This window comes from Ranitomeya imitator, chromosome 1 (assembly GCF_032444005.1).
Source record: "Ranitomeya imitator isolate aRanImi1 chromosome 1, aRanImi1.pri, whole genome shotgun sequence".
NCBI classification, from domain to species: Eukaryota; Metazoa; Chordata; class Amphibia; order Anura; family Dendrobatidae; genus Ranitomeya; species Ranitomeya imitator.
The window spans coordinates 280,205,647-280,232,568 of NC_091282.1; the positions used below are offsets into that span (position 1 = coordinate 280,205,647).

General features: G+C 43.9%; 1 protein-coding gene across 1 annotated transcript in view; it reads left to right on the forward strand.

Moving 5' to 3' along the window:
- The window catches only part of ULK1 (unc-51 like autophagy activating kinase 1), a 110,165-nt gene that overhangs the window by 50,846 nt on the left and 32,397 nt on the right, over nt 1-26,922 (forward strand). The window contains exons 7-13 of the mRNA XM_069756064.1: nt 258-331; nt 2,512-2,613; nt 13,166-13,224; nt 14,385-14,467; nt 15,053-15,103; nt 19,456-19,544; nt 23,378-23,549. Of these exons, the coding sequence (XP_069612165.1) occupies nt 258-331; nt 2,512-2,613; nt 13,166-13,224; nt 14,385-14,467; nt 15,053-15,103; nt 19,456-19,544; nt 23,378-23,549 (630 nt within the window). The remainder of the gene's footprint in view (nt 1-257; nt 332-2,511; nt 2,614-13,165; nt 13,225-14,384; nt 14,468-15,052; nt 15,104-19,455; nt 19,545-23,377; nt 23,550-26,922) is intronic.

Sequence of the window (26,922 nt, forward strand, 5' to 3'; positions counted from 1 at the left end):
TGTTCTGTAATGATAATCTCCTGCTAATGAAACACTGATTGTATTGAAGAAGCAAAACATAAAAAGTGATAGATATATTCTTGTAATCAGCCTATCTTCCACCTCATTGTGGTGCTCTCAGATTACATAGCAAAAAGGTTAATTTTATTGTTGGGGTTTCCTCCTGAAAGTAGCTAATTTTTCCATGCAAGGTGTATGCAGGGTAAATGGAGAGCGTGAAATAGGTTTGTAACCATTTGGATTTTTCTCATTCACAGCTGATTTTGGATTTGCAAGGTATCTGCAGAACAACATGATGGCGGCAACTTTGTGTGGATCTCCCATGTATATGGTAATCAATGTCTTCCTTTAAGTCATATAGACCTTTGGTTATAACTATAATGCCATGTTATGCTTTGTCTAGACTGTTGTCTACAAAAATAATGTCCTCCAAAATTTACAGTTATGTAAAAAAGACCCCAAAAGTTACATCTGGTCCCCATATGTGCAGCGCTGAAAGAAGAAATGCGTCTGCATGGTTTTATGTTAGGATGAAGCCCCCAAAACCAAGCAGATCAATGTTTCGGGGTTTGATATGTTCTATATATAATCCCTCACATAATTCCTCATTCCCCGATGCTTTCACATAAAGTCCCAGGGTCTAATGTGCTGTTTCTCCTTATTTAAAGATGGTTTAGTAAAGCGTTTCCTGTGCATTGTTAACCTCTTCAAGATTTCAAGGTTTTGGTAGTTTTATGTGTCGGGGTGGTTACACAAGCACATACTGCACGTTGGGGACATTGTTGGCGGAATCGATAACATTTCATTTCTTTATCAATTATCTCTATTATATTAAACTTGTCACGCGATTCATGCTGCCCAAACCAATCTATTTCAGAAAAAACTTAGTTGAAAGCGCCACCAGGACATTGTGTCTCGTAAAGATGAGCTGATCGAATTGCAGTACCATCGCCCAGAGGCCACATCAGTATTTTTCAGACTCCAGCCCCGCACACTGCCTCCTACCTGCCGGCTTTCCCAGAATCTCCTCTTGTAGGCCGGTGTGATGTCATTGTTGCGGCATGATATAAGCATGACGTCACCCTAGATCTTCTAATCAGAAGAGGTGTCTGGCATGCCAATGGGTAGGAGACAGTTGGCAGTGCTCCCTTCCGGCAGCCACGCTTCACTGATGGGCCGCTGGGCCGGAGAACTGCAAATCGTTTCGCTTGTCCCTAGTGATTATTTGAAGAGCTATGTCCGTTCTCCCTGCCCACTCTGCTAGACTGACAGCTTCTCCTTTGTGCACTTACGTAGAGAGAGACCAGTCAGTCTACCTAAGTGGGTGGGAAGGAGGCAACTGTGCTGTGTTCAGGCAGCGTGAAGCATGGGACAGGTTCCCGTTAATGCATGATTGTGGAAGAGGAGGCAAAATTGCGACACAACTAGGGCAAGACTTGTTTTGGAAAACTGGTAGAATGCCTCTCTGAAGGTGGCTATACCCATTAAATTTAGGTAAGGTGAGCCCGTGAATTTCGGCAGGACAGGATAACCATCCTCTGCATATGGAGACCTCTTGATTGTCTCTACACAGGAAATTTTGGGGGAGAGAAGGTTTGGGCAGTTGACAAGTCTGTTGGGTTTAGTGATGGTCCTGCTGAATCGCCAAGGCTGGTCAGTGTACCAATCAAAGAGCAGGCTCGGGGGCTGACGGTGCTCATGATTGAATTTTCCAGAGTACCTACATTGATTGCCGGTTATTGTATGCGTACTACCCAGAGGCGGCATTGAAGGATTGATTTTCTGTGTTCTGATCCTGGCTGTGCTCTTGACAACTGCAGCTCCTAAAGTGTAATTTCTGGAATATTGGTTGTCTTTGTTTCCATTTTTTAGGGAGTGGTCTGTAATAAACTGTAGTTTGCCAAATGTATGTTTTTCCTTGTTTCTGCACTTAATGTCAGAGATGGATTAGAGTAATGCAACTTGTAGAGCCATTCCCTGCCTGCTTTGGGAAACGGTTTGAACCACATTTGTCAAAGAGGTTGCGCCTACTGACTGCTTGCTGCTAAGTAGACAGCTGGCACACTCCCAGAAGTGATGGGAATTCATGTATCCCAGTAGTCCTCATTGTCAGTCAGGCCCTGCTCCTTATTCCGCCGGACGGAGGGCTGGGCCGCCAGTTTGATGTTATTTATACCTAGTGATTTACTGCCTCTGCCTAAACATCTACACATGCAGAATATGAATCCTAAACAGATATCTTACTAAGGGTACTGTTCATGGAAAGAATTCGTAATTCCGGCACATGTGTTTCCTCCGTCCTCTGCATCAATTCGTTTACCTAAACACATACTTGTAGGTCGGTTAGGTATACACATAATATAGCGGCCTGGGCCACAAAGTTGGTGTTGGCTTTCGGGGCCAGATGTGTAACCTTGTATGCTTAGGAGGATACTAGTCAAGATTAACATATTGTAAAAGAGCTACAGACTACACATCCATGGTGTCTTTTTTGTGTGTTTATCCTGCCAGGCACCGGAGGTTATTATGTCTCAGCACTATGATGCCAAAGCTGATCTGTGGAGCATTGGCACGATCATCTACCAGTGCCTGACTGGCAAGGCTCCATTCCAGGTAAGTGTCACCTCAGTTCTACCACAGAATTAGTGACCTTGAACTGAATTTGCTCTTGACGATTTACATGGACTACCTTCATTGTACGATACAGTTATAAAGATAGTCTGAATCAGGGATGGACCGAGACAAGAACTGTATGTGGGCCCTACATGGCCTATACTTCATCATCTGCACCCCTTTATGGGTCTGTGACATGCTTCTTGCTGACTTAGAGGAGGAAGTGGTTCCTCTTATCTCTTGGGCCCCTGTCCAGCTGCACAGGTGGTAGCAATAGCATATCCTCCCCTGCCCCGGTCTGGATTATAGTTCTCATTCAGCTACACCAGTATTCTTCACATTACGACCTTTGAAAGCTGTTAACCTTTTGTTAACCCCGATTAAATGAGCTCAGACCTTCCTCAAGCTCATAGACAGGGTAACAAAAGCCTCATATGTCACCACCTTTTTAGTAGTTGACATCCCTGAGAGAAACTGACACCTGTCTATGTAATGAGAACCTGTCTTGTGTCCTCATCAGAACTGGCATAAACACCAGAGTGGAGAACATGGACAGTTCTGCGAGAAACATCACCTCCATGAAATGTCTCTCTAGATGGGTCTCCTAAAAGGCATTGATATATTATAGCATGGTGGCTCAAGGATGGGTTAATTTACCTTGATTAAGTTCTTTTGCTGTTCACAGAGTCAAACACCTGTATACCTGTCAGAGGTCTCCACATGTGGATTGTACACTTCATTGTGGCCTACAGGATTGATTACGCCATCTTTACAGTTTGGCAGGAAGTTGACACTTTAGAAACAGTGGGTTATGAAAAGCTTTGGTTGTGTTAAAACGATGTCTATAGTCATTTGGCGTTATGCTTCATATTCGTTGGCATTACAAATGGGCGCTGGGCATCAAATTGTGTGAACATTATTTCCATTGTACTTTATCCCAAACAACCCACATGTTACTTTTAATGTGATTACCTGGAGCTTTCATTTAAAAATTTAGGTTGCCGATTCGCAGATCTCTCTGCTGTCACCTAAGTTGGCTGTTGCGCTCCTCAGACCATCTGCCACACAGAGCTCAGCGGTAGTCTGAGACGCTCTATACAAATAGCTGACCAGCTTTTGTTCAGACGCCAGTTATCGCCATTAATAAGCATTTTTTACTTCATCTAACTTTGACACCAATAAGTAGGATTGGTGTAAATTAATTCTCAGGACCCGATCCATCAGCCAAATCAGTAATGTGTGGCCGCTGGACCGGAGCCCTGAAAACTGCCTCTTATCTGACAGCATTCGCGGCTTTTCTGTTGATTAGATAGCCTGCTATGACATCACATGTATGTGACACCACAACCATTACATTGCGCCAAGCAATCAAATCGCAATTCTGTTCTCTACAACTGTACCAATAAGGCAATGAGGTCAATAATATAGTAATGTAAGATGAGCTATTGGTTGCTAACAGTCAGTAGCTCTCTATATTTACCCGTACATCGAATGGTTAGCATTTTATACCTACACACACATGTCACTGGTAGAACTCTATATTAACCTCTTTCTGGCCTTGGTACTACTCTATATCTACACCTACATGTCAATGTGAGCACTCCACAGGGTGGGCCATGTATATGGATACACCTAAATAAAATGGGAATGGTTGGTGATATCAACTTCCTGTTTGTGGCACATTGGTATATGGGAGGGGGAAACTTTTCAAGATGGGTGGTGACCATGGTGGCCATTTTGAAGTCGGCCATTTTTGGATCCAGCTTTATTTTATAAAATGTGTTCAAAGTGTTGCCCATTGTGTTGGATTGTCAGTGCAACCCTCTTCTCCCACTCTTGACACACTGATTGCAACACCGGTAGCACTCTATAGCTACTCCGACATGGCCTTGGTAGCACTATATCTACCCCTACATGTCATTGGTAGCATTATATCTACCCCTACATGTCATTGATAGCACTGTATCTACCCCTACATGTCAGTGATAGCACTATATCTACCCCTACATGTCTTTGGTAGCACTATATCTACCCCTACATGTCATTGATAGCACTGTATCTACCCCTACATGTCATTGGTAGCACTATATCTACCCCTACATGTAATTGGTATTACTATATCTACCTCTACATGTCATTAGTAGCACTCTATATCTACCCCTACATGTCATTGGTAGCACTCTATAGCTACTCTAACATGTCATTGGTAGCACTCTATATCTACCCCTACATGTCATTGGTAGCACTCTATATCTACCCCTACATGTCTTTGGTAGCACTATATCTACCCCTACATGTCATTGATAGCACTGTATCTACCCCTACATGTCATTGATAGCACTATATCTACCCCTACATGTCTTTGGTAGCACTATATCTACCCCTACATGTCATTGATAGCACTGTATCTACCCCTACATGTCATTGGTAGCACTATATCTACCCCTACATGTAATTGGTATTACTATATCTACCTCTACATGTCATTAGTAGCACTCTATATCTACCCCTACATGTCATTGGTAGCACTCTATAGCTACTCTAACATGTCATTGGTAGCACTCTATATCTACCCCTACATGTCATTGGTAGCACTCTATATCTACCCCTACATGTCATTGGTAGCACTCTATATCTACCCCTACATGTCTTTGGTAGCACTATATCTACCCCTACATGTCATTGGCAGCACTCTGTAGAATTAGCACTCTGTAGATATGCCATTTGTAGGTCACAGAGTCTAATGTGATGGCGCTCTTAAGCGTATGGCACCCTGAAGAAGTCCTATATTGTGCAGACGGGAAATGGAGAAGGTTTACCCGTTCTGTGTGTTTATGAAAGATATGATTGTTGGTGGTCTATTCATCCAGTAAAATTCTTACTACGTAGACAAAAATGAAACAGCTGAAGCAATAATTTATTTAAAATGTGTTTATAAAACTGGCTCCAGTCATAGTCTGAGCCCCAGACATAAACCAGAACACTGTAAAGCATGCCTGTACCGTTGGTTGTCAGTGCTACAATAAAATATCCTTTGGGGGGGGTTAGTGCTTTTCCGCCATTTTTGTAGCACCTTTTTTTACTAGCATTTTCCATTGTTTTTTTTTTGTTTTGTTTTTTTTTTAACCCATTTACCATTGAACAATCCACTTGCAAGTCTTCAAGTAGACGCACTGTCAAAACATCCAAAAAGATGCACAGGCATCTTCTGGGCGTCCTTTAGGTCTTCCCATTGACTTACCGTATATTAGAAAGAACAGAGTGTCTTCAGAGCGGAAACCGCCTGCAGAATGGCCGACTCACTTTGCTGCTTGGTGTTTTTGAAACCTTGAAGAGGTTAAAAGATGCTCAAAAGCCTAAAATTCTCTCGAGAATTGAGGTAGCCATTTTCAGGTGGTTTTCAGAGCGGAATCCCCCTGAGAAAGACATTGTGTGCATTTACCCTAAGGGTCTTACATTTGGAAGAAGTGCTCCTTTCTTGTCCTGTGGATGGGTGTGTTGCTTAGGAGGGTACTAATATATATATTTTCTCTAGGGTGTTTTAGTCCATCATCTGGCTTGAAGTTATATATTCCAAATCCCCAAATAATGTACTGATCCGAGTTCTTCTCGTGCGCTGTGTACACAGGAAAATCCTAAGTAAAAATAGCGTGTCCATGTTCTGCTAGCCCTCACAGATCCACAAGGTTAATTGATTGTTGCTCACGTATTTATAGATCATTGACTCATGAGGATTAATAAGGAGAGAATGGCTCTGCCCTCTGCTGGAGATACAGCCCCACTGGTAGACATGCCCGGCTCTGCCCTCTGCTGGAGATACAGCCCCACTGGTCACTGGTAGACATGCCCGGCTCTGCCCTCTGCTGGAGATACAGCCCCACTGGTCACTGGTAGACATGCCCGGCTCTGCCCTCTGCTGGAGATACAGCCCCACTGGTCACTGGTAGACATGCCCGGCTCTGCCCTCTGCTGGAGATACAGCCCCACTGGTCACTGGTAGACATGCCCGGCTCTGCCCTCTGCTGGAGATACAGCCCCACTGGTCACTGGTAGACATGCCCGGCTCTGCCCTCTGCTGGAGATACAGCCCCACTGGTCACTGGTAGACATGCCCGGCTCTGCCCTCTGCTGGAGATACAGCCCCACTGGTCACTGGTAGACATGCCCGGCTCTGCCCTCTGCTGGAGATACAGCCCCACTGGTCACTGGTAGACATGCCCGGCCGTGTATCTGGAGGAGCTTCTTCTGATCTGTTCTGAAGGACACGACTCTGCTGAGCTCTCTAGTTCTCTGCACTCATTACATTCTGCTTCTAGATATGGAGAATCCTATTCACTGATTGTACAAGTCCGCACACGTAAATCCCCGGTCTTCACTTTCCTTTTGGCTTATGAGTGGCTGATGCAACGTTTTCAGTCTGTTGCCCCTAGCCTCCCATGTAGATAACTGACATCTTTTGGATGTAGTGGTATGATTCCTCACAGTTACACAATGATTTCCTGGAAAGGTCGCAGTGTTCCATAAAATAAAGTGTGAGATCACAAGGCGCACATAACAGCACCCACATATCCTTCATCCCATGACTCTGTGACTTATCCTTTTCTTTTGTTTTTCACCTTTTTTTTACAACAACCATGATCAGAAATTAAAGGCGATCTGTTTTTTTTCTTTATTATTTTATTCACATGGCTCCATTGAGATTTTCCTGTTTTTTAAAAAAAAAAATGTTTTTTTTTTAATTCACAGTATAGTTTTAGAGATATGTTATGGGGCGTTGCTCACCGGATTCTCTGTGGCGTGTCTTTAGTCTGATCGGCATGATTAACCTGTGAGACACGACCCCCTGTAGAGACCATGAAAAGGAGCACTAAATAAAAACCTCTAGTACCATATGGCGGATATTGGAATCCTCAGGGGAGTGCCGGGAATAACAGCAATAACTGGCCACGTCTGTACTGGCGCCTGGTTATTATTTTTTTTAATTCGAGTATGCTTTAGACACTCTGTTAGCACACGAGCATGCTCAGATAACACCGTCACGTTCGCTCATCACTATTTTCTACGAAGTACCATGTTTGGTGGTTTCGAGGAATCTGATGGAAAAGGCTTCCACCAGGTGCTTGGAATCCGTTGCTGTCAGACATGCGTTTTTCTAAGTAAAACTGATATTTAGATCCAAAAAGTAATGGTGGTAGAAAAGGGAAAGCTGTCTAGCACACTTCACTTGAAGAGTCATCAAGATCCCCATATACCCAGCCTTGAACTATAGGGGCCTTTTCTCTATACTGTAAAGCTCCTATACCAGCGGGAATGTGAAACCTTGACCCGGGCCCCACATGTTTCCTGAAATGCAGCTCACAGGCTGTTAACTCTTTCAGTAACTTGGAAACCTAATTCCTGTTTACGTCTAGGCTGGCCTCGGCATTTGACTTTCGAAGAAATCCCTCTTCCCAACCCTGTATAAAGTGAGCCTTGTTTTGGCGACCAAGAGTTATGAATTCATAGAAGTATCTAGACCCGTATTTTATAAGGACATTTCAAAGAGACAAAATAATGGGTAGAAGAACCAGACAAGGCTGCCCCCTGTCCCCGATGCTCTTTGTGATAGAGCCCATCGCCCTTAAATTTATGCAGGACCCTTTGGTGGAGGGCATTAGTGTAAATTCTAGAATAGATAAAGTGGGATTATATGCCGACGAGCTGGTGCTCTTCCTAAATGAAGTAGAGCAATCCCTCCTGAGAGCAATTGACCTCATTAACTGTTTTGGGGAATTATCAGGTTTCAAAATGAATTGGGGCAAATCTGTGGTTATGCCACTTAAAGATAACATGGCTGAACCTGTGCTTTTTGGATTACAAGTAGTACAGAAATTGAAATACCTAGGTATTATAATTAATCAAAGCCCAATTAAGGATGATGTATACCCCCTAAGTCAGAGGTCCCCAACCGCCGGTCCGCGGACCAGGACCGGGCCGTTGGGGTTTTTCAGCCGGTCCGCGGCGCCGCTGACAGCTAGCTTCATGGCCCTGCGCCTGGTCAGAGCACGCTCTGTGACAGCTCGCAGCTCCCGGCAGAGAACATTATGCGGGGCGGGGCGTCAGGCGGGCCTTAGTGACACAGCCCTCCTGCGCAGCATGGTGTGTTCCTGACGGGGTGGGGCGGCAGGCTCTCCTCACTGACACGCCCAGTGGCGTATCTAGGGGGGCGCAGCCGGCAGGGGGGCGCAGTCGGGCCGCCTCATTCGGCGGTCCGCAGTGTCTCCCCCGGCGGCTGCATTCTGCCGCCCCCGGTCAGGGAGTCAGCTGTTCTCTGTGCCGACTGTCAAGTTGACAGCCGGCACAGAGAAGTTGCAGAGCGCCGGCTCCCAACAAGTGCAGAGGTGGAGGGGAGTCCCTGCAGGGTGGCTGTGACGGGCAGGGAGAAATCCCCGCAGCTCCACTGCCCAGCGATCTGTCTCCCTGCTTCCTCTCACACAGACGCGCCGCTGGATGACGTCATCATTCAGCTGCCGGCTGTGTCAGAGGAAGGCAATGAGATGCTGTGGGAGAGTGCGAGGAGAGGTGAGAGGGGTGTGTGAATGTGTGTGTGAGAATGTGTGTGTGAATGTGTGTGTGTGAGAATCACATTCTCATTATAAATGTCATAATTATATAAGTATGCACTAAGCTCCACCCCTCCATAACTCCACCCCCATATGACCAGAGCCCCGCCCCTGCCCCACCCCCACCCCACCGGGCCATGGAAAACTGGTCTTGCTTAAAGCCGGTCCCTGGTGCAAAAAAGGTTGGGGACCTCTGCCCTAAGTGATATGATGAAGAATAGGTTTGAGGTCTGGTCTCAACTTCCCCAATCTGTGGCGGGAAGAATTGGCATAATCAAAATGATAATTCTTCCAAAATGTTTGTATGTGTTGGAACATTAATCAATTAAAATCCACAAAAGGGTTTTTTAGGAAAATGCATAGTGTGATGGCGACATTTATATGGGGTTCATCAAGGCTCAAATTAAGTATTGGATCCCTGCAGAGAAGCAGAAATCAGGGTGGCTACGTGGTACCTGACCTACTTTTGTATTATTTAGCTGGCCAGATACGTTATTTGAAGTACTGGATAGGTGGCGACAAGCTCAATAAGCTCATTTTATACACTTCTCGGGTGGGAATACACCAAGGGCAATATTAGAAGGGTCCTGCAGACCACCACAAGGTTTATTGTTTGCACACAGTTTAGCGATACAGATGTGGCTAGAGAGTAAGCGCATCATAAAATTCACCAACCAAATGGCAGAGACTCAGATATGGGATAATCCCGAATTTCCACACCTCAGATCTACAGGACCCAATTTTCTGGGAGCAATATAGAATAACAACACTTAATAAAATTTCATTTTCAAAAATCTGATTATCATTTGATCTAATTCATATCAAGTTTGGGATCCCTCATAGGGATTTTTACAGATACTTTCAGATGAGAGCATCAATTTCCATATCCCAGGATGCGAATATCCAGATATCCATTGATAGGGGTGCTAACAAGTCAAGGGCCCACAGGTGTAATATCGTCCTATATACCTTTCTACTAAACTCCAGCATTGCTTCTCCTCAACTTGTTGTAGAGAGTAAATGGCGACAATTGAGTCCTTCGATCACTGATGGTCAGTGGAATGATGCCCTAGAGCAGTGTTCCCCAACTCCGGTCCTTAAGAGCCACCAACAGGTCATGTTTTCAGGATTTCCTTAGTATTGCACAGGTGATAATTGCATCACCTGGACAGGCAAGCATTCAATCACCTGTGCAATACTAAGGAAATTCTGAAAACATGACCTGTTGGTGGCTCTTGAGGACCGGAGTTGGGGAACACTGCGCTAGAGGCACATATGGTGTGTCGCCAGCCGCAAATAATAAATTAATCCAACTATATATCCTACATCAGTCGTATCTGACCCCAATTAGACTACATAGATTTGGCGGACTAGTATCTGATGAAAGCCATAGGTGTGGTGAACCAAGGGCGGATTTCTGGCATCTTATCTGGAATTATGGGATAATATGAAGATACTGGAGTGAAGTGATAACTACACTAGAAAGGATATGTATCTTGGGTATTGTGGATGAAGAATTGTGGTCGCACTATGATAGAATATTTTTTCGTGAGGTTGTATTTAATGCTAGGAAAGCAATAGCACTAAGGTGGATGGGGGGAAAACCTCCCACTATCAACCAGTGGAAAAAATGAGTGAATGATAGAATACCATATGAGAATATATTGTACAGAAATAGAGGATGTCCCCAGAAGTTCCATAGGATTTGGGAGAACTGGTGTGACTCAACCTTAACGCACTTATCCTCTAATGCCATGACTTTGTCAGTCTCCCATTACGAGCCCTGATGTGTGTTCCTTTAGACATATGGACTGTGATGAATGATATACATAGACTAAAAGACTGTACTTCTGATATGCCCCAAATTGGTACGTGTTCTGAATGTTGATAAGGAGCCAGCTAATTTAGCCGAGGGTGCAATGCTTCATAACGGAACCTGTCCTAATACACTATGTTCCAATATGTTCGCTTTTCTTTATTTTTTCACTCTGAGAGTGTGATGTTACATCCATGTTATTGTACTGAATGGATAAAGGTAAATGTTGGAATCATTCTGACCTTATACTGTGAGATTATATGATTGTAGCTTTTATCCTGTGGAATCTTTCAATAAAAAGAGTTTTTTTTTAAAAAAGTAATAAGCAGATCTAAATCGAGAATGGAAGTCTTTGGAGGTTTACTGGACCTGTCTATAGTATTGAAATAACTGTAGGACTGGCGCCGGTTCAGTCACTTATCCATTCGTCACATAAGAAGTTGTTTTCCTGTTTCTTTCTATAGTTAATGTAGCCCTTTGTGCGGAAAGATGGCCCCCGACATACAACTATTGTGTTGTCTAAAAAGAAAGGTCCTTAAAGGGAATCTGTCAAACCCTGTCCCCTTAAATATTTATATGTGCATGTAGCTCGTCTGAACACAAATCCAGCAGTCTGTTTCTCCATTCATAAGTAATCAGCGTTTGAATCGATATGCAAATGAGGCTGAAGTGCTTTCACATATGGAAGCACTTCCCACGCCTTTGTCACGTTTACTCTATTTCCCAAACAGGGCTGCCTTCTCCTGCTTGAGTGACCGCTACTTTGTCATGTAACGTCAAGCACAGGAGGAGACAGCCCTGGATGGAGAATAGAGCTGGAGTGGCAGAGGTTTGAGCAGTGCTTCCATGCATGAACATCACTTCATCCTCACTTCATTTTCATGTCCATGCATATGGTGATTTCTCAGTAGTGGAGGAGGAATGGACTGTGTAGGTAAAGGTATTGCTGGGTTTGTCTCTGAAAGAGCTGCGGTACATATAAATAGTTAGTGGGTGAAATCCTGCTGACAGGTTCTCTTACACGACTTATCAAATAGTTGTCAAGCACATTCTGTTCCATGGTCAATCCGGGTCACCATGCTAATATTGAGATTGTAATCTTTATTTGTCAGACCATGTTTTCTATTCTTACGTAATACATCTCTGCTAGTCTTTATGCAATAGATAGACACAATTGCATTGATTACTTACAGTGAATATGAAAAGTCTACACACCCTTGTTAAAGTGCTTGTTTTTTGTCATGAGAAGAACCATTTTCCAACTTTTATTACTAATGTCACCCATAATCTGACAAATCCTTTGAGAAACAATATCATTTTGAAGTGAAAATAACAACACTAAAATAATGTGGTTGCATAAGTATGGACACCCTCATTTAATTGGGGATATGGTTGTGCCATTCACATTTAAACTCATGTTAAATAGTAACCGGAACACAGCTCTATCATTAAAGGTGATTTCTTTAGATTTTAGCCGCTCTTGTAGGATTTTCCAGACATTTTCTTAGTTGCATTATATAGGAAAAGCCATGATCCGTAAACAGCTTACAACAGAGCAAAGGGATCTCATCTTAGATGCTGAAGATTTTCCCAGAGTGAAAACACACAGCTTCAAAAACTCATCATGGGAACGTAACCTAACCGGAGTTTGGGATGGGTTTGTTCTTCTTTACACATTGACAATGCATGCTTGGCTGAGCTTGCATGTTTATCGTACCATGAGGTGAAGTACTGTAGCTGCTGACTGGGCGACCTTCCTTATTTCTTCTCGAGTGCCGGCTCAGAAATCGCTGCCTGAGTGTAGCTGACCTACAATATAATATACACTGCCATTTGTGTCCACAATACAAACTTTGTACAGTAAGGATTTTGTTTTCCTGGGGTCCACTGAGGGATGGATGTGTATTGCAGCACCTTGTGGTTTACATGACATGGTTGCACCTCTTCTATGTCAGATAACAAGAATAGCTCCTTTCATGTCGGCTCTAAATAAGTACATTGGTGGTTAGGGAGGTGTTGGTTAGGCCAATAGGGTGTCTTACTTATCATATGACTGTGATAAAAATAATAATCCGCAGCCCAGATCTTTGGAGCATACAGCACTCCCTTGGTTAAAGCTTCCTTCTCTTTTCAGGCCAGCAGCCCTCAGGATCTTCGTCTCTACTATGAAAAAAACAAGACCCTCACACCCAAGTAATCATTCTCTCAGCGTGACTGACTTTTTCCATTGACTTGCTCTCGGCCTACACCTGTTGATTCTGTGCTGAAGTTCCAAGCTGCCAGGGAGATGGGCGATGGGCGCTGCACGACTGGCACTAACACAAGCATTCCTTAATTAGCACTGCATAACTGCTTGTGCCAGGCTTAGACAGAAAGGCCTTTAATCCCTTCAGCAAATGGGGCAGGTTATTTGAGGAAACCTTTTTTTATTACAGAAGAAGTCTATGGGGCACAGGAAAATGTTTAGACTAGTTTATATTTTTAATGAGGTGTTCTACCAAAAGTGGCCGAAGTGGAATATGTATATGGGCGTGGGATGGCAGGGACTGTGCGAGCACACTGATATTGGCGCTTCCTCTACATAACGGGGTTACATCGAGTGTAGAAGTTACCCTTTATCTATAGGATAGGGGATAACTTCCCGATCGCTGGGGATCTGACGGCTGGGACCCCCTCTGATCCCGAGAACCAGGACTCTTCAGCATTGGTCGACCGTGCGCACTTCTGTTCCGTTTATTCTTAATGGGAATTCCGAAAGCAAGCAGAACGCTGCGCTCCGGTGGTCCCATAGAGAATGAATGCAGCAGAGGTGCGCAAGATAGACCACCGCTCCATTCCAATGAGCCCCTGTTCTTGGGATCAGTGGGGATCCCACCGGTTGGCCAAGGATAACTTGGTACAACTCCTACAACAGATCATTATCAGCACAAACGTAATATCTTTACATATGTAAGGCCTAGAGAAGTAGGTTAGGGGCTGCAGACTTTTGTGCTCTTCATCATAACCCCCTCCTATGGTCTCTGTGTAGATGGACAATCGCTTTGGTCTCTTTCCAATATTATTTGACTGGCCTGGAGTTATTTCGCCGACTTCCCAACATTTCTGTCCCCTTTCTAATTATTGCACCGAGTCTAGTTTAGGAGTGATGAAGAATAACACCCAGGCTGCCGGCAGCTGTTAAATTTAACCCTGGCAAACGAGCTCCCCTCTCGCTTTACGCCCGCACAGACCGCTCGAACCCTCGGCTCAGCATTTTTCCTATTCTGTGACTCCTCACTCTCGGCTGGACAGCTTTGCCCTTGTATTTTTGTGCCGTATGTGTTTTCTAACTGTCGCGTGTGTTGACATTTCAGTGTCCCCAGAGAAACCTCCTGTCATCTGAAGCAGCTTCTTTTTGGGCTTTTACAGAGGAACCAGAAGGATCGAATGGACTTTGGTAAAGTGTTAAAAATACAACTTTTGATAATCCTCCTGTAAACGCATAAGGAACTAGTAAAGCTGTTTGTAGATCTCTGTATGTCTCAAAATCTCAGCCAAAATGTTTATTTAGAGGGTTTGTCCTCCTTTTGGGGACATTTTTTTTTCCCTACCTTAATGCTTTCATTTAGGGCTAAAATTCATCATTGCAATTGGTTTCTATTAAGAAATGTGCACATTTTTTTGTTTTTATTGCTTCTATATACCACTGTCTATTGCAGGCTGCAGAATAAGGTAACTGAGAATCTGTCAGTGAGCCAGCTATGGTGGTGTCACGGGGAGCTTGTAACGCTTTTATCTGTGGTTTTCTGGTGATTTATCACCACGGATTACATCATAGTTCAATGTGCAGGGAAACAAAGAGTCAGTAAAAGGCAAAAAGTGCCATATTATTGTATTACGTATAGAAATCCTTTCTATGTGAGTGGCATGGTGGTTTTATAAGTCACAGATGGTGGAACCGATGCCACATAATAGTACCTAATGTTTCGGATGTGCAGTCCGTTCTTTGGCTTGATCATAAGCTTTCATTTTGTTTCTTCAGATGAATTCTTTCACCATGCGTTTTTGGATGCCGGCTCCTCCATGAAGAAATGTATGTATCATTCATAATGAACTAGATTCAAGCACAGTTATCATTTCCTTTTACAATGTATAATTAGAAATAATATGATTTTCCAATGTATTTCCAGCTTTTAGTTACTTAGGTTTTTTAAATCTCTGCTTGCTTTCATTCATTAGGAACCTTAGAGGGGTATTACTATGGGTGGGTATTACTGGGTGTAATACTTTTAGCAAATACCTTCAACTAGAAATGTAGTATAGTTCTTCTGATTCGCTGTATCTCTTACCTTATGTGCAGGCATTGCAGGACCTTAGGTATTCATGGTTACATCCACTGGTGAAGTGATTGCTAGTTGCTAGTGGTCGTAACCATGGCTACCTAAGGTCCTGCAATACCTGCACAAGAGGAACGAGACATAGCTTATCAGAAAAACTGTACTACATTTCTAATTAGATGTATTTGCTAATGTTACTATTATTATTACACCTACTACATATTGGGATTTTGGATCTTGAAGGTTTATCTTTAAAGCCTTTAAAAACGTCAAGTTTTTTTTACATATGAGTGCCATTAGAGTTTCTTTAGAGTTTGGTCAGCGTTTTATCAGTTTTTTTTTTGTCACTGATGATAAAAAATAACAGTTTCCCCACATTCTATGGCCATGTTCACACTTTGCGGCGTCCCTCTGCGGGTTCTCCCGCAGCGGATTTGATTAATCTGCAGGGCAAAACAACTGCGGTTCTCCCTGCAGATTTATCGCGGTTTGTTCCGCGGTTTCCGCTGTGGGTTTCCGCCTATACTATTGATGCTGCACATGCAGCAATATCTCTGAAAAAGCTGTGACCACCAATCAATAATATCGTATAAAAAGCAGGGTGTGATTCTAGATTAAAAATTAACTTTTAATAAACTCGTTAAAAAATGGTAGACCCAAATAATCAAAACACATAAAGGACTCACAGTACGTCACATTTCAAAAGAAGAAATGCCAATATCACAAATAAATCGAACTGCCTCAGACCTCAATATCCCAAGATCCCTATGAATAAATCTATCATGGGAACATAAAGGTCCGATATCAGCTGGCAGTGCGGAAAAATATCAAATTTCACATCACCTGGTCATTTGGCAGATCAGACCACATATGCTCTTTATATATGCATCTATTATTGGCAATGACCGCTCAAAATGGTGTGTGAAAGGAAAAAAAAGTGAACAGTTTCACCCTATAGCGAATTAATGACCGTTTTTATCTGGTGTAAAGACTGGGGAGATGGCACATCATTATCCATACAAATACCCCATCATAGAATATCACCAGTTTTTATATAGTGACCCCCAATGCAAAGTAACGGAAAGGTATACTTCCCTACGCGTTTCGTTTTTCTCTACTCATCAGGGGAAGATTCCTGTAATTCTCCATTGAGATAGGAGGAGCAAGACGGGGTGCTGTGACGGTCTGAAATTTGATATTTTTCCGCACTGCCAGCTGATATCGGACCTTTATGTTCCCATGATAGATTTATTCATAGGGATCTTGGGGTATTGAGGTCTGAGGCAGTTCGATTTATTTGTGATATTGGCATTTCTTCTTTTGAAATGTGACGTACTGTGAGTCCTTTATGTGTTTTGATTATTTGGGTCTACCATTTTTTAACGAGTTTATTAAAAGTAAATTTTTAATCTAGAATCACACCCTGCTTTTTATACTATATGCAGCAATATGCAGCATCAATAGTAATGTTAAAAATAATAAAAATTGGTTATACTCACCCTCCGACGTCCCGATCTCCTCGACACTGCACCCGGCGGTCCGGTTCCAAAGATGCTGTGCGAGAAGGACCCTTCGTGACGTCACGGTCATGTGACCGCGACGTCACCGCAGGTCCTGGTCGCACAGCAACTGTGACCGGACGGCCGCGTGCAGCGCTGAGACTTCAGAGGGTGAGTATAACATGATTTTTTATTTTTATTTTTTTTAACCTCAAATATGGTTCCCGGGGCCTGGAGGAGAGTCTCCTCTCCTCCACCCCGGGTAGGAACCGCACATTATCCGCTTACTTCCCGCAACGTGGGCACAGCCCCATGCAGGAAGTAAGCGGATCAATGTATTCCTATGGGTGCAGAATCGCAGCGATTCTGCACAAAGAAGTGACATGCTGCGGGTTGTAAACCGCTGCGTTTCTGCGCGCTTTTTCCCGCAGCATGTGCACAGCGGTTTGCGGTTTCCATAGGGTTTACATGTAAATGGAAACGCTATGGAAATTGCTGCGGACCCGCAGCATCAAAATCGCCGCTTTTCCGCGGTAAAAACCACAAAGTGTGAACCCAGCCTAACAGTCACCAGTGAGTGATAAACGGACGGCACATGGATGGCATCCGAATGGTGCCTGATTTTGTTTTCACGGGCACACAAACATTCATTGCTGAGTTTGATCCGATACTGGTAAACTCAGGCCAATGTTGATCCAAAGACCCCTCGGACCGCAAAAAATCCCGGACGTGTGACCAGACTCATAGACTGTCCTAGGTACGAGTGTTATCCGTGAAGAACTGTCATGTGAATGAGTCCTTGGGGATGAACCTCTGTCCTGAGCGCTGTATGATGAACACGCACACGGCTCATCAGACGTACTGCCCAGTTATTAGGTCAGGATAATAAGCAGAGCCCGTGTGTGGCCATAACATGACTCGGACGGATTTTCATCCCAAAGAAGTGAACGATGAATGTTCTAGCAAGCAGAGATCTTAATAACAGTGAGACATTAATAGAGAAAATGTTATTGTTATTGGCAGTAACCATAATACTCTTAAAGGGGGCCTGTCAGCAGGATTTCACAGCCCACACTGTTTACACGCGCATGTAGCTCTTTCAAAGACGCGTCCAGCAATACCTTTACATGACTGGTCCGTTCCTCCATTAATGAGAAATCAGTGATTGAACTGATATGTAAATGTGGCTGTGGATCTGAAGCCTCCGTCACTCCAGCTCTACTCCCCACCTAGGGCTGCCTCCTCTTGCTTGACTGACAGCATTTATATTGTGTGTCTTCAGGCAAAGGAGCCGACAGTCATCAAGGAAGGAGAGGCAGCTCTGGGTGGGGTGTAGATCTGGGGTGACAGAGGTTCAGATCTACCATAGTCCTGGAGCCTCACAATGCAAACACTGATTTCTCGGGAATGGAGGAATGTACCCGTCATACAAAAAGTGTTGCTGGACTTGTCTTTGAAAGAGCTACATGTGTATATAAATAGTTTAGGGGTGAAATCCTGCTGACAGATTCCCTTTAATATACAGCTCTGGGGTTTTAAAGCCAATCCCATTGCTTCACTTTATGGGTAAAATTTGCTTGTAATGGTGCAAAAATGTATTTTTTACATGTGCGTATGTTACCTTTATTATGTTCTTTTCCTATTGGATGATATTTTATGCGCATTATATAATATAGTGTAGTTAGTCTAACATCAAGCTTATATTTTGTGTAGTTTGGTTCCAGTATGTCCTAATTTCTTAAAGGGATTGTTCATGAGTGAACAAGTGATTATCAGTGTGAGATTGGTGGGGGTCCGACCCCTGACATTCTCACTGATCACCTGACATTTGCAGGGGCAGTAGCTAGATACAAGCCCTGTATGTTGCTTTGTGGCCGCTGATTAGCGCTGCACTTTATCACTCATTCAAGCAAATAATAAAGTGCAGCACTCGGCAGCGGCCATTAAGCAATGTACGGGGCTATTGTGTTCAGCTGATCGTGGGTCATCGACAGTTCATTCCCAGACAACCGCTTTCAGGGGAATCTGTTACCAGATTTATACCACCTAATCTGAGAGCAGCATAATGTAGGGGCCGAGACTCTTATTCCACCAATGTATAATTTACTGGGCTACTTACTTTAGTTTTGATTAAATCGCTATTTTATCAGCAGGAGATTATCAGCAGTGGGCTCGTACATCTGCTGCCATGAAGTTCTCCAAATTCATGAGCTCTGTATAACCCGACCCCCACCACTGATTGACAGCTTTCTGCCTATGCACAGTGTATACAGAAAGCTGGCAATCAGTGGTGTGGGCAGAGTTACACAGAGCTCAGCATTCAGAGAGCTGGTAAATTTGCGGCAGATAAAACAATGATTTTATTAAAGCTAGCAAGGAGCCCAGTAAGTATATCACTGGAATCAGTGTCTCTGCCCCTACATCATGCTGTTCTTAGAAGGGTGACAAAACCCTGGTGAAAGATTCTCTTTAATAATTAATGAATTAGATGAATAATTATTCATCTCCATCTGAACATTTGTGAATAACTTAATAACTAGTAAATCTGTGCTGAAGCTTTCCTGTATCAGATACTTGATCACTCAGCAATGCTTCTGTCTGTCTTCTAGCTGCCCCTGTGCCAATGCCATCGTATCCCAGCTCAGGCTCGGGCAGCTCTTGTAGCAGTTCCTCCACGTCACACTTGGCATCTCCACCTGTAAGTGTATCGATTTGCCTTAAGAAATACCGCAATATCTAAAAATCCTGCATTTAATTATTACATAAAAATGTCATCTCGTCCCCTTTACTTTCCACTATGTACATGTGAGCACAGAGCAGTGCTGCAGACGTCACCTATTCAGTGTAGGAAGCTGGACCACATGTACAAGTGTGGCCACGGTCTATTCAGTGTAGGAAGCTGGACTACATGTACAAGTGTGGCTACGGTCTATTCAGTGTAGGAAGCTAGACTACATGTACAAGTGTGGCCACGGTCTATTCAGTGTAGGAAGCTGGACTACATGTACAAGTGTGGCTACGGTCTATTCAGTGTAGGAAGCTAGACTACATGTACAAGTGTGGCCACGGTCTATTCAGTGTAGGAAGCTGGACTACATGTACAAGTGTGGCCACGGTCTATTCAGTGTAGGAAGCTGGACTACATGTACAAGTGTGGCCACGGTCTATTCAGTGTAGGAAGCTGGACTACATGTACAAGTGTGGCCACGGTCTATTCAGTGTAGGAAGCTGGACTACATGTACAAGTGTGGCCACGGTCTATTCAGTGTAGGAAGCTGGACTACATGTACAAGTGTGGCCACGGTCTATTCAGTGTAGGAAGCTGGACTACATGTACAAGTGTGGCTACGGTCTATTCAGTGTAGGAAGCTGGACTACATGTACAAGTGTGGCCACGGTCTATTCAGTGTAGGAAGCTGGACTACATGTACAAGTGTGGCCACGGTCTATTCAGTGTAGGAAGCTGGACTACATGTACAAGTGTGGCCACGGTCTATTCAGTGTAGGAAGCTGGACTACATGTACAAGTGTGGCCACGGTCTATTCAGTGTAGGAAGCTGGACTACATGTACAAGTGTGGCTACGGTCTATTCAGTGTAGGAAGCTGGACTACATGTACAAGTGTGGCCACGGTCTATTCAGTGTAGGAAGCTGGACTACATGTACAAGTGTGGCCACGGTCTATTCAGTGTAGGAAGCTGGACTACATGTACAAGTGTGGCCACGGTCTATTCAGTGTAGGAAGCTGGACTACATGTACAAGTGTGGCCACGGTCTATTCAGTGTAGGAAGCTGGACTACATGTACGAGTGTGGCCACGGTCTATTCAGTGTAGGAAGCTGGACTACATGTACCAGTGTGGCCACGGTCTATTCAGTGTAAGAAGCTGGACTACAAGTGTGGCCACGGTCTATTCAGTGTAGGAAGCTGGACTACATGTACGAGTGTGGCCACGGTCTATTCAGTGTAAGAAGCTGGACTACATGTACGAGTGTGGCCACGGTCTATTCAGTGTAGGAAGCTGGACTACATGTACGAGTGTGGCCACGGTCTATTCAGTGTAGGAAGCTGGACTACATGTACAAGTGTGGCCACGGTCTATTCAGTGTAGGAAGCTGGACTACATGTACAAGTGTGGCCACGGTCTATTCAGTGTAGGAAGCTGGACTACATGTACCAGTGTGGCCACGGTCTATTCAGTGTAGGAAGCTGGACTACATGTACAAGTGTGGCCACGGTCTATTCAGTGTAGGAAGCTGGACTACATGTGCGAGTGTGGCCACGGTCTATTCAGTGTAGGAAGCTGGACTACATGTACGAGTGTGGCCACGGTCTTCTCAGTGTAGGAAGCTGGACTACATGTGCGAGTGTGGCCACGGTCTATTCAGTGTAGGAAGCTGGACTACATGTACGAGTGTGGCCACGGTCTATTCAGTGTAGGAAGCTGGACTACATGTACAAGTGTGGCCACGGTCTATTCAGTGTAGGAAGCTGGACTACATGTACAAGTGTGGCCACGGTCTATTCAGTGTAGGAAGCTGGACTACATGTACAAGTGTGGCCACGGTCTATTCAGTGTAGGAAGCTGGACTACATGTACGAGTGTGGCCACGGTCTATTCAGTGTAGGAAGCTGGACTACATGTACCAGTGTGGCCACGGTCTATTCAGTGTAAGAAGCTGGACTACAAGTGTGGCCACGGTCTATTCAGTGTAGGAAGCTGGACTACATGTACGAGTGTGGCCACGGTCTATTCAGTGTAAGAAGCTGGACTACATGTACGAGTGTGGCCACGGTCTATTCAGTGTAGGAAGCTGGACTACATGTACGAGTGTGGCCACGGTCTATTCAGTGTAGGAAGCTGGACTACATGTACAAGTGTGGCCACGGTCTATTCAGTGTAGGAAGCTGGACTACATGTACAAGTGTGGCCACGGTCTATGCAGTGTAGGAAGCTGGACTACATGTACAAGTGTGGCCATGGTCTATTCAGTGTAGGAAGCTGGACTACATGTACAAGTGTGGCCATGGTCTATTCAGTGTAGGAAGCTGGACTACATGTGCGAGTGTGGCCACGGTCTATTCAGTGTAGGAAGCTGGACTACATGTACGAGTGTGGCCACGGTCTATTCAGTGTAGGAAGCTGGACTACATGTGCGAGTGTGGCCACGGTCTATTCAGTGTAGGAAGCTGGACTACATGTACGAGTGTGGCCACGGTCTATTCAGTGTAGGAAGCTGGACTACATGTACAAGTGTGGCCACGGTCTATTCAGTGTAGGAAGCTGGACTACATGTACAAGTGTGGCCACGGTCTATTCAGTGTAGGAAGCTGGACTACATGTACAAGTGTGGCCACGGTCTTCTCAGTTTGGAGCCTTCCTAAAGATAAGCCTGAGGAAAGCTCCTAATTTAGGCCAAACCGTGCGATACTGGGGCATCATGAATGCTGCTATTTAGCATACTAATACTGGGGAGGTCGGCCCTTTCAGGTATAATCCCCTTTATGGACTGACTGTCAGTGTTTTTTACTTTCTTCCTAGGTTGTGTTCATATATCGTGGCCATAATAAATATATACATATATGTTTTTTTATAAAATGTGGTTGATTATGTTGCGCAAACAGTCAGGATGATTATTGTACTGAAGCCAGTGCTATGGCGGAGTTAGGCTTCATACAGCAATAACATTGATTCCGGTTTTGCAGAAATCCAGTGTACCTGCCCTGAGAAATCCAGCTTTGAAGACCTATGCAAATTAGATTAGAAGTGCAGTGTGGGAGAGTCAATAACAGGAATCTGTCAGCAGGTTTTTGCTGCACCTTCCGAGAGCAGCGTCATGCGGAGACAGAAACCCTGATTGATGCAATGTATCACCTACTAGGCAGCTTTGATAAACTCTCTGTTTTTTCTGCTGCAGATCTACGAGTTCTCTAATACTGAGCCCTGTAGAACCCCGTCCACACCACTGATTGGCAGATTCTGTGTACACTGTGCATAAGCAGAAATTGCCAATCAGAGGTGCTCTTGAATATGGAGGATTGTAACAAGCAGCCCATTAAGTGACATATCACTGGAATCGGGGTCTCTGCCCCTACATCAGGCTGCTCTCAGGTTAGTTTGCAAAAAAAGGTGACAGATTCCCTTTAAGGCATATCAACATGACCCTAATGCACTGCCAGGCTAACTTACATATGCGTTCACAGCTTGATTTCCCCGTGCTGGCACATCAAATTACTATGGTGCAGGTAATGCAGTTATGCCATAATGGTCTTACTAGCGGTATCAAGTGTCCGAAGTGTTAGTTGCACAATGTCAGCTGTAATTTCTCATTATGTATAAATCAGTCATTAGCTCATACTTTGCTCCCCCCTGTCCCTCGAATATTTTGTCAATCTCCTCCTGCATGTCTATTATTTCTCTATTCTCCCTACACTATATAGATGGGTAGGCAATGCAGTGTAGTGCAGTGTTAATGCATTAAATGGTAAGCTAATTATACTACTTTCATAATTTAATGCTTTGATTCCCAGCAATCCCTAGGTGAATTGCAGCAACTACAGGAAAAAACGCTGGTTTCCCCAATTCCTGATTCTCCAGGATTTCTTCAAGGTTCAAAGGAATCTGCAGGGAGCAGCAGCAAAAACTCCTCTTGTGACACTGATGATTTTGTTATGGTGCCTGCACAATTTCCAAGTACCCAAGGTTTGTTTATTGAAAATTCTATAATATTAGAGGGATGTTACATCAGAAAATGATAGATAGATAGATAGATAGATAGATCGATCTATAGGTAGATAAATAATGTCACTTTTCAGTTCTCTTTGGAGCTTTTCTCAAGCACTGCTGCCTCTTAATTTGTATTTTTATACGTTTGATGAGATACTGAGCCAGAATCCTTGGGGGAGTTTTTGCAACCATCTAAGCATCTATATATACACCTCACACAGAACACAGACCACTGGAGATCCTCTCTCCAGCCCTACTGAACAAAGACTGCCTCTTGAGCCCAGTTATTTAAGCCCCAGATCGCTCCCTGGGGTGGAGATAAGGTGGACAACCTCCCACCCACTATGGTTATCCACAAAAACCCAGCCCATTATGTAAATTAGCTGTTAACCCCTCTCAGCACTTAGTGTGCTGGAGGAAAATCTCTGGGTTTCACATCACTGATGCCATTAAGCGCAGTGAAACATATCTCCCCTCCAGAACCTTATCAGTGACTGTGTCATACTGGTAACACCTCTATACACCGATGGTAACACAGGATCCAGCAATCACAATCGGTGATGTCACAGCTCACCTCCTCCAATCCTCTTCACAATAACCTTTGCCCGGATCAGAGCATGCTCAGAAACTTTTATATAAGTAAATAGGATATGAGCCAGTGAGCCAGTCTTTTACAACCCATGTCCATGTGGCTCTCTGTACAAAACAGTCTAATATTAGGCCTAGTGGGCAGTAGGAAAATAGCAAGATCTATTACATTTTTTTACATAGTGATATGAAAATAATAAAAAATTATATATATATATATATATATATATATATATATATATATATATATATATATATATATATACCTAATTTTCTGTGCTACATAGGACGGGGGGGAGGCCAGGGATGAGACAAAGGGGAAGCCTCCTCCATTATGGCAGGCTATACAATGCATCAGCAGGGGCTTCACTTGCTCCGAGTGCGCTCCCCTATAGGACTTCTTCTCTATAGGGGGGTCTATAGGTTTCCCTGATGTTCATTACTGACATAGGTAATGAAAGGAGAGATTTGCAAATCTAATGCAGTCACCAAGGACTAATCCAGTGGACAAGTTCTGACTCTTCACCCTCACAAATGACTGACTAATGAAGGCTCTCTGAGGCGCCTGAAACTCTTTAGTCGACTCAAGCCTCGGCCATTGTTTCTTTTAAGTATTTAGCAGTTACGGACTTGTCTCCCCGCCTGACACGCTGTGAAAAGCAGGAAAGCGAGGCACAGCACACTTCCAAGCATTCCAGAGCACTTTGCATAAAGCTTTGTATAAATGTTGCCCACTGAAGCCCCTTCTGCTAAGTTGTTCCAAGCTCAATGCAGCTCAGTGACCCGAAAGGACGTAATAACAAAGGATAGGCCAAGCGACTAACACTGGTAATGGGACAATTGTCATTCTCGCTCCATCTGTCCCTATGATCTTCAGTTTTGATTAGTGCTGGCTAATTAAGACTGTTCCATCTGAACATAATGATTAAAGTCTGGAGTCTAGGCTGTTCCCCAGGTAATTAAAGCAAAGATTCAGATATGTGTTCATGCCCAAGCCGCTTCAGGTTTTTTGGCAGGTGGGAAATAACCGTTTGGCCAGGAGCTATAGGAATGGCTTGAAAAGATGCCAGCTTTTATTTTTTTACTTTTCATGGATCCATTGACTGTGAAAGAGAGATGGTTAGTATATTTGTCTCCATTGCCTATGATAGATATATAGATAGACGTGCGGTGGAAATAAAGTCTACACACCCCTGTTAAAATGCCTGGTTTTCACACCAAGAAGAATAATTTCAGAACTTTTTCCACCTTTAATGTCATCTGTAATCTGTACAAAACCATCTAGAAACAACATGAAAGCACATTGCTGAGGAAATATTATATATATGTATATACAGGGTGGAGCGCGGTAATTTGCTGATTTGGGAATGAAATAAAAAAATTATGATCATTAGAAAAATTTATTTTATATTTTAATTATACTGAACAGTAATGGAATTTTTAAATTACATGGTTTTAAATAGTGTATCTGGCAAATGTCGACCTTCGCTATCCACACACTGCTGCATACGTTTTCTGAAGTTTTCATGAACTCTAACAAGCATGTCCACTGGTATTCTGCCAATTTCAGCTTCAATATTGTTCCTTAGGTCTTCCAAGGTGTTGGGACGGTTGATATACACCTTAGACTTCAGGTAACCCCAAAGGAAAAAATCGCATGGGGCTAAATCTGGTGAGCGTGCTGGCCAGTTCACATCTCCCCTCAAAGAGATAAGCCGTCCAGGAAACATTTGCCTCAAACAATTCATGGTAACCCTCGCTGTGTGTGCAGTGGCACCATCCTGTTGGAACCATGTATCCTCTAGTTCCATTGCCTCAAGAGCCGGCTGAAAATAATCCTGTATCATAGACAAGTACCGTTCGGAGTTCACAGTTATGGCACGACCATTATCCTGAAAAAAGTAAGGACCAATGATGCCTACTCGTGATATGGCGCACCACACAGTGACGCGGTCCGAATGCAGAGGTCTCTCGTGAACTTCTCTGGGGTTTGTTTCACTCCAGTAACGCATATTTTGTTTGTTTACACACCCACTGAGGTGAAAATGTGCCTCATCAGAAAAAAACACAATTGCGTCATTGGGTATCGTTGCTAACATGTCTTCACAAGAGGTCCGCCGTGTCAAATAGTCCCATGCTGACAAATGTTGGACCACGCACATTTTATTCGGGTGAAAATTCAGTTCATCATGAAGAATCCGGTGGAGAGAACGTCTTGAAATGCCAAGAGCAAATGATTGCTTCCGAGCAGAGCGTTTCGGAGATTGCAGTACTGCTGCTCTAACTCTCTCCATGTTTTGTGGTGTTGTAATCCTTCTCTCAGGTCCCCTTCGTACACATGACACATTCCCTGCTGTTCTGAATGCATTCACCCAATTTACAATTGATTGCCGTCCAGGAACACGTCCGCGTGGAGGAACAGCGAATTGTAAACGAAAAGCACGCGTTCACTGCAATGATCGAGTGGGCATTTGAAAAATACGCTTCAACACAAAATGACCTCTCCTCACGTGTCCACTGCATGATGGCAACTGAAAGGCAGAGGAATACAAATCTCCCATCAGCCACTGTAAGCCACACCCACTCTCCCCTCTCTTCGACCGACAGTGCCGCCACAGCATGCAGTGCAAAAAAGCAAATTACCGCGCTCCACCCTGTGTGTGTGTATATATATATATATATATATATATATATATATATATATATAGATCCTCAACAACTGCGACCTCACAGGAACAGACAAATATACCTACCTGGGCCT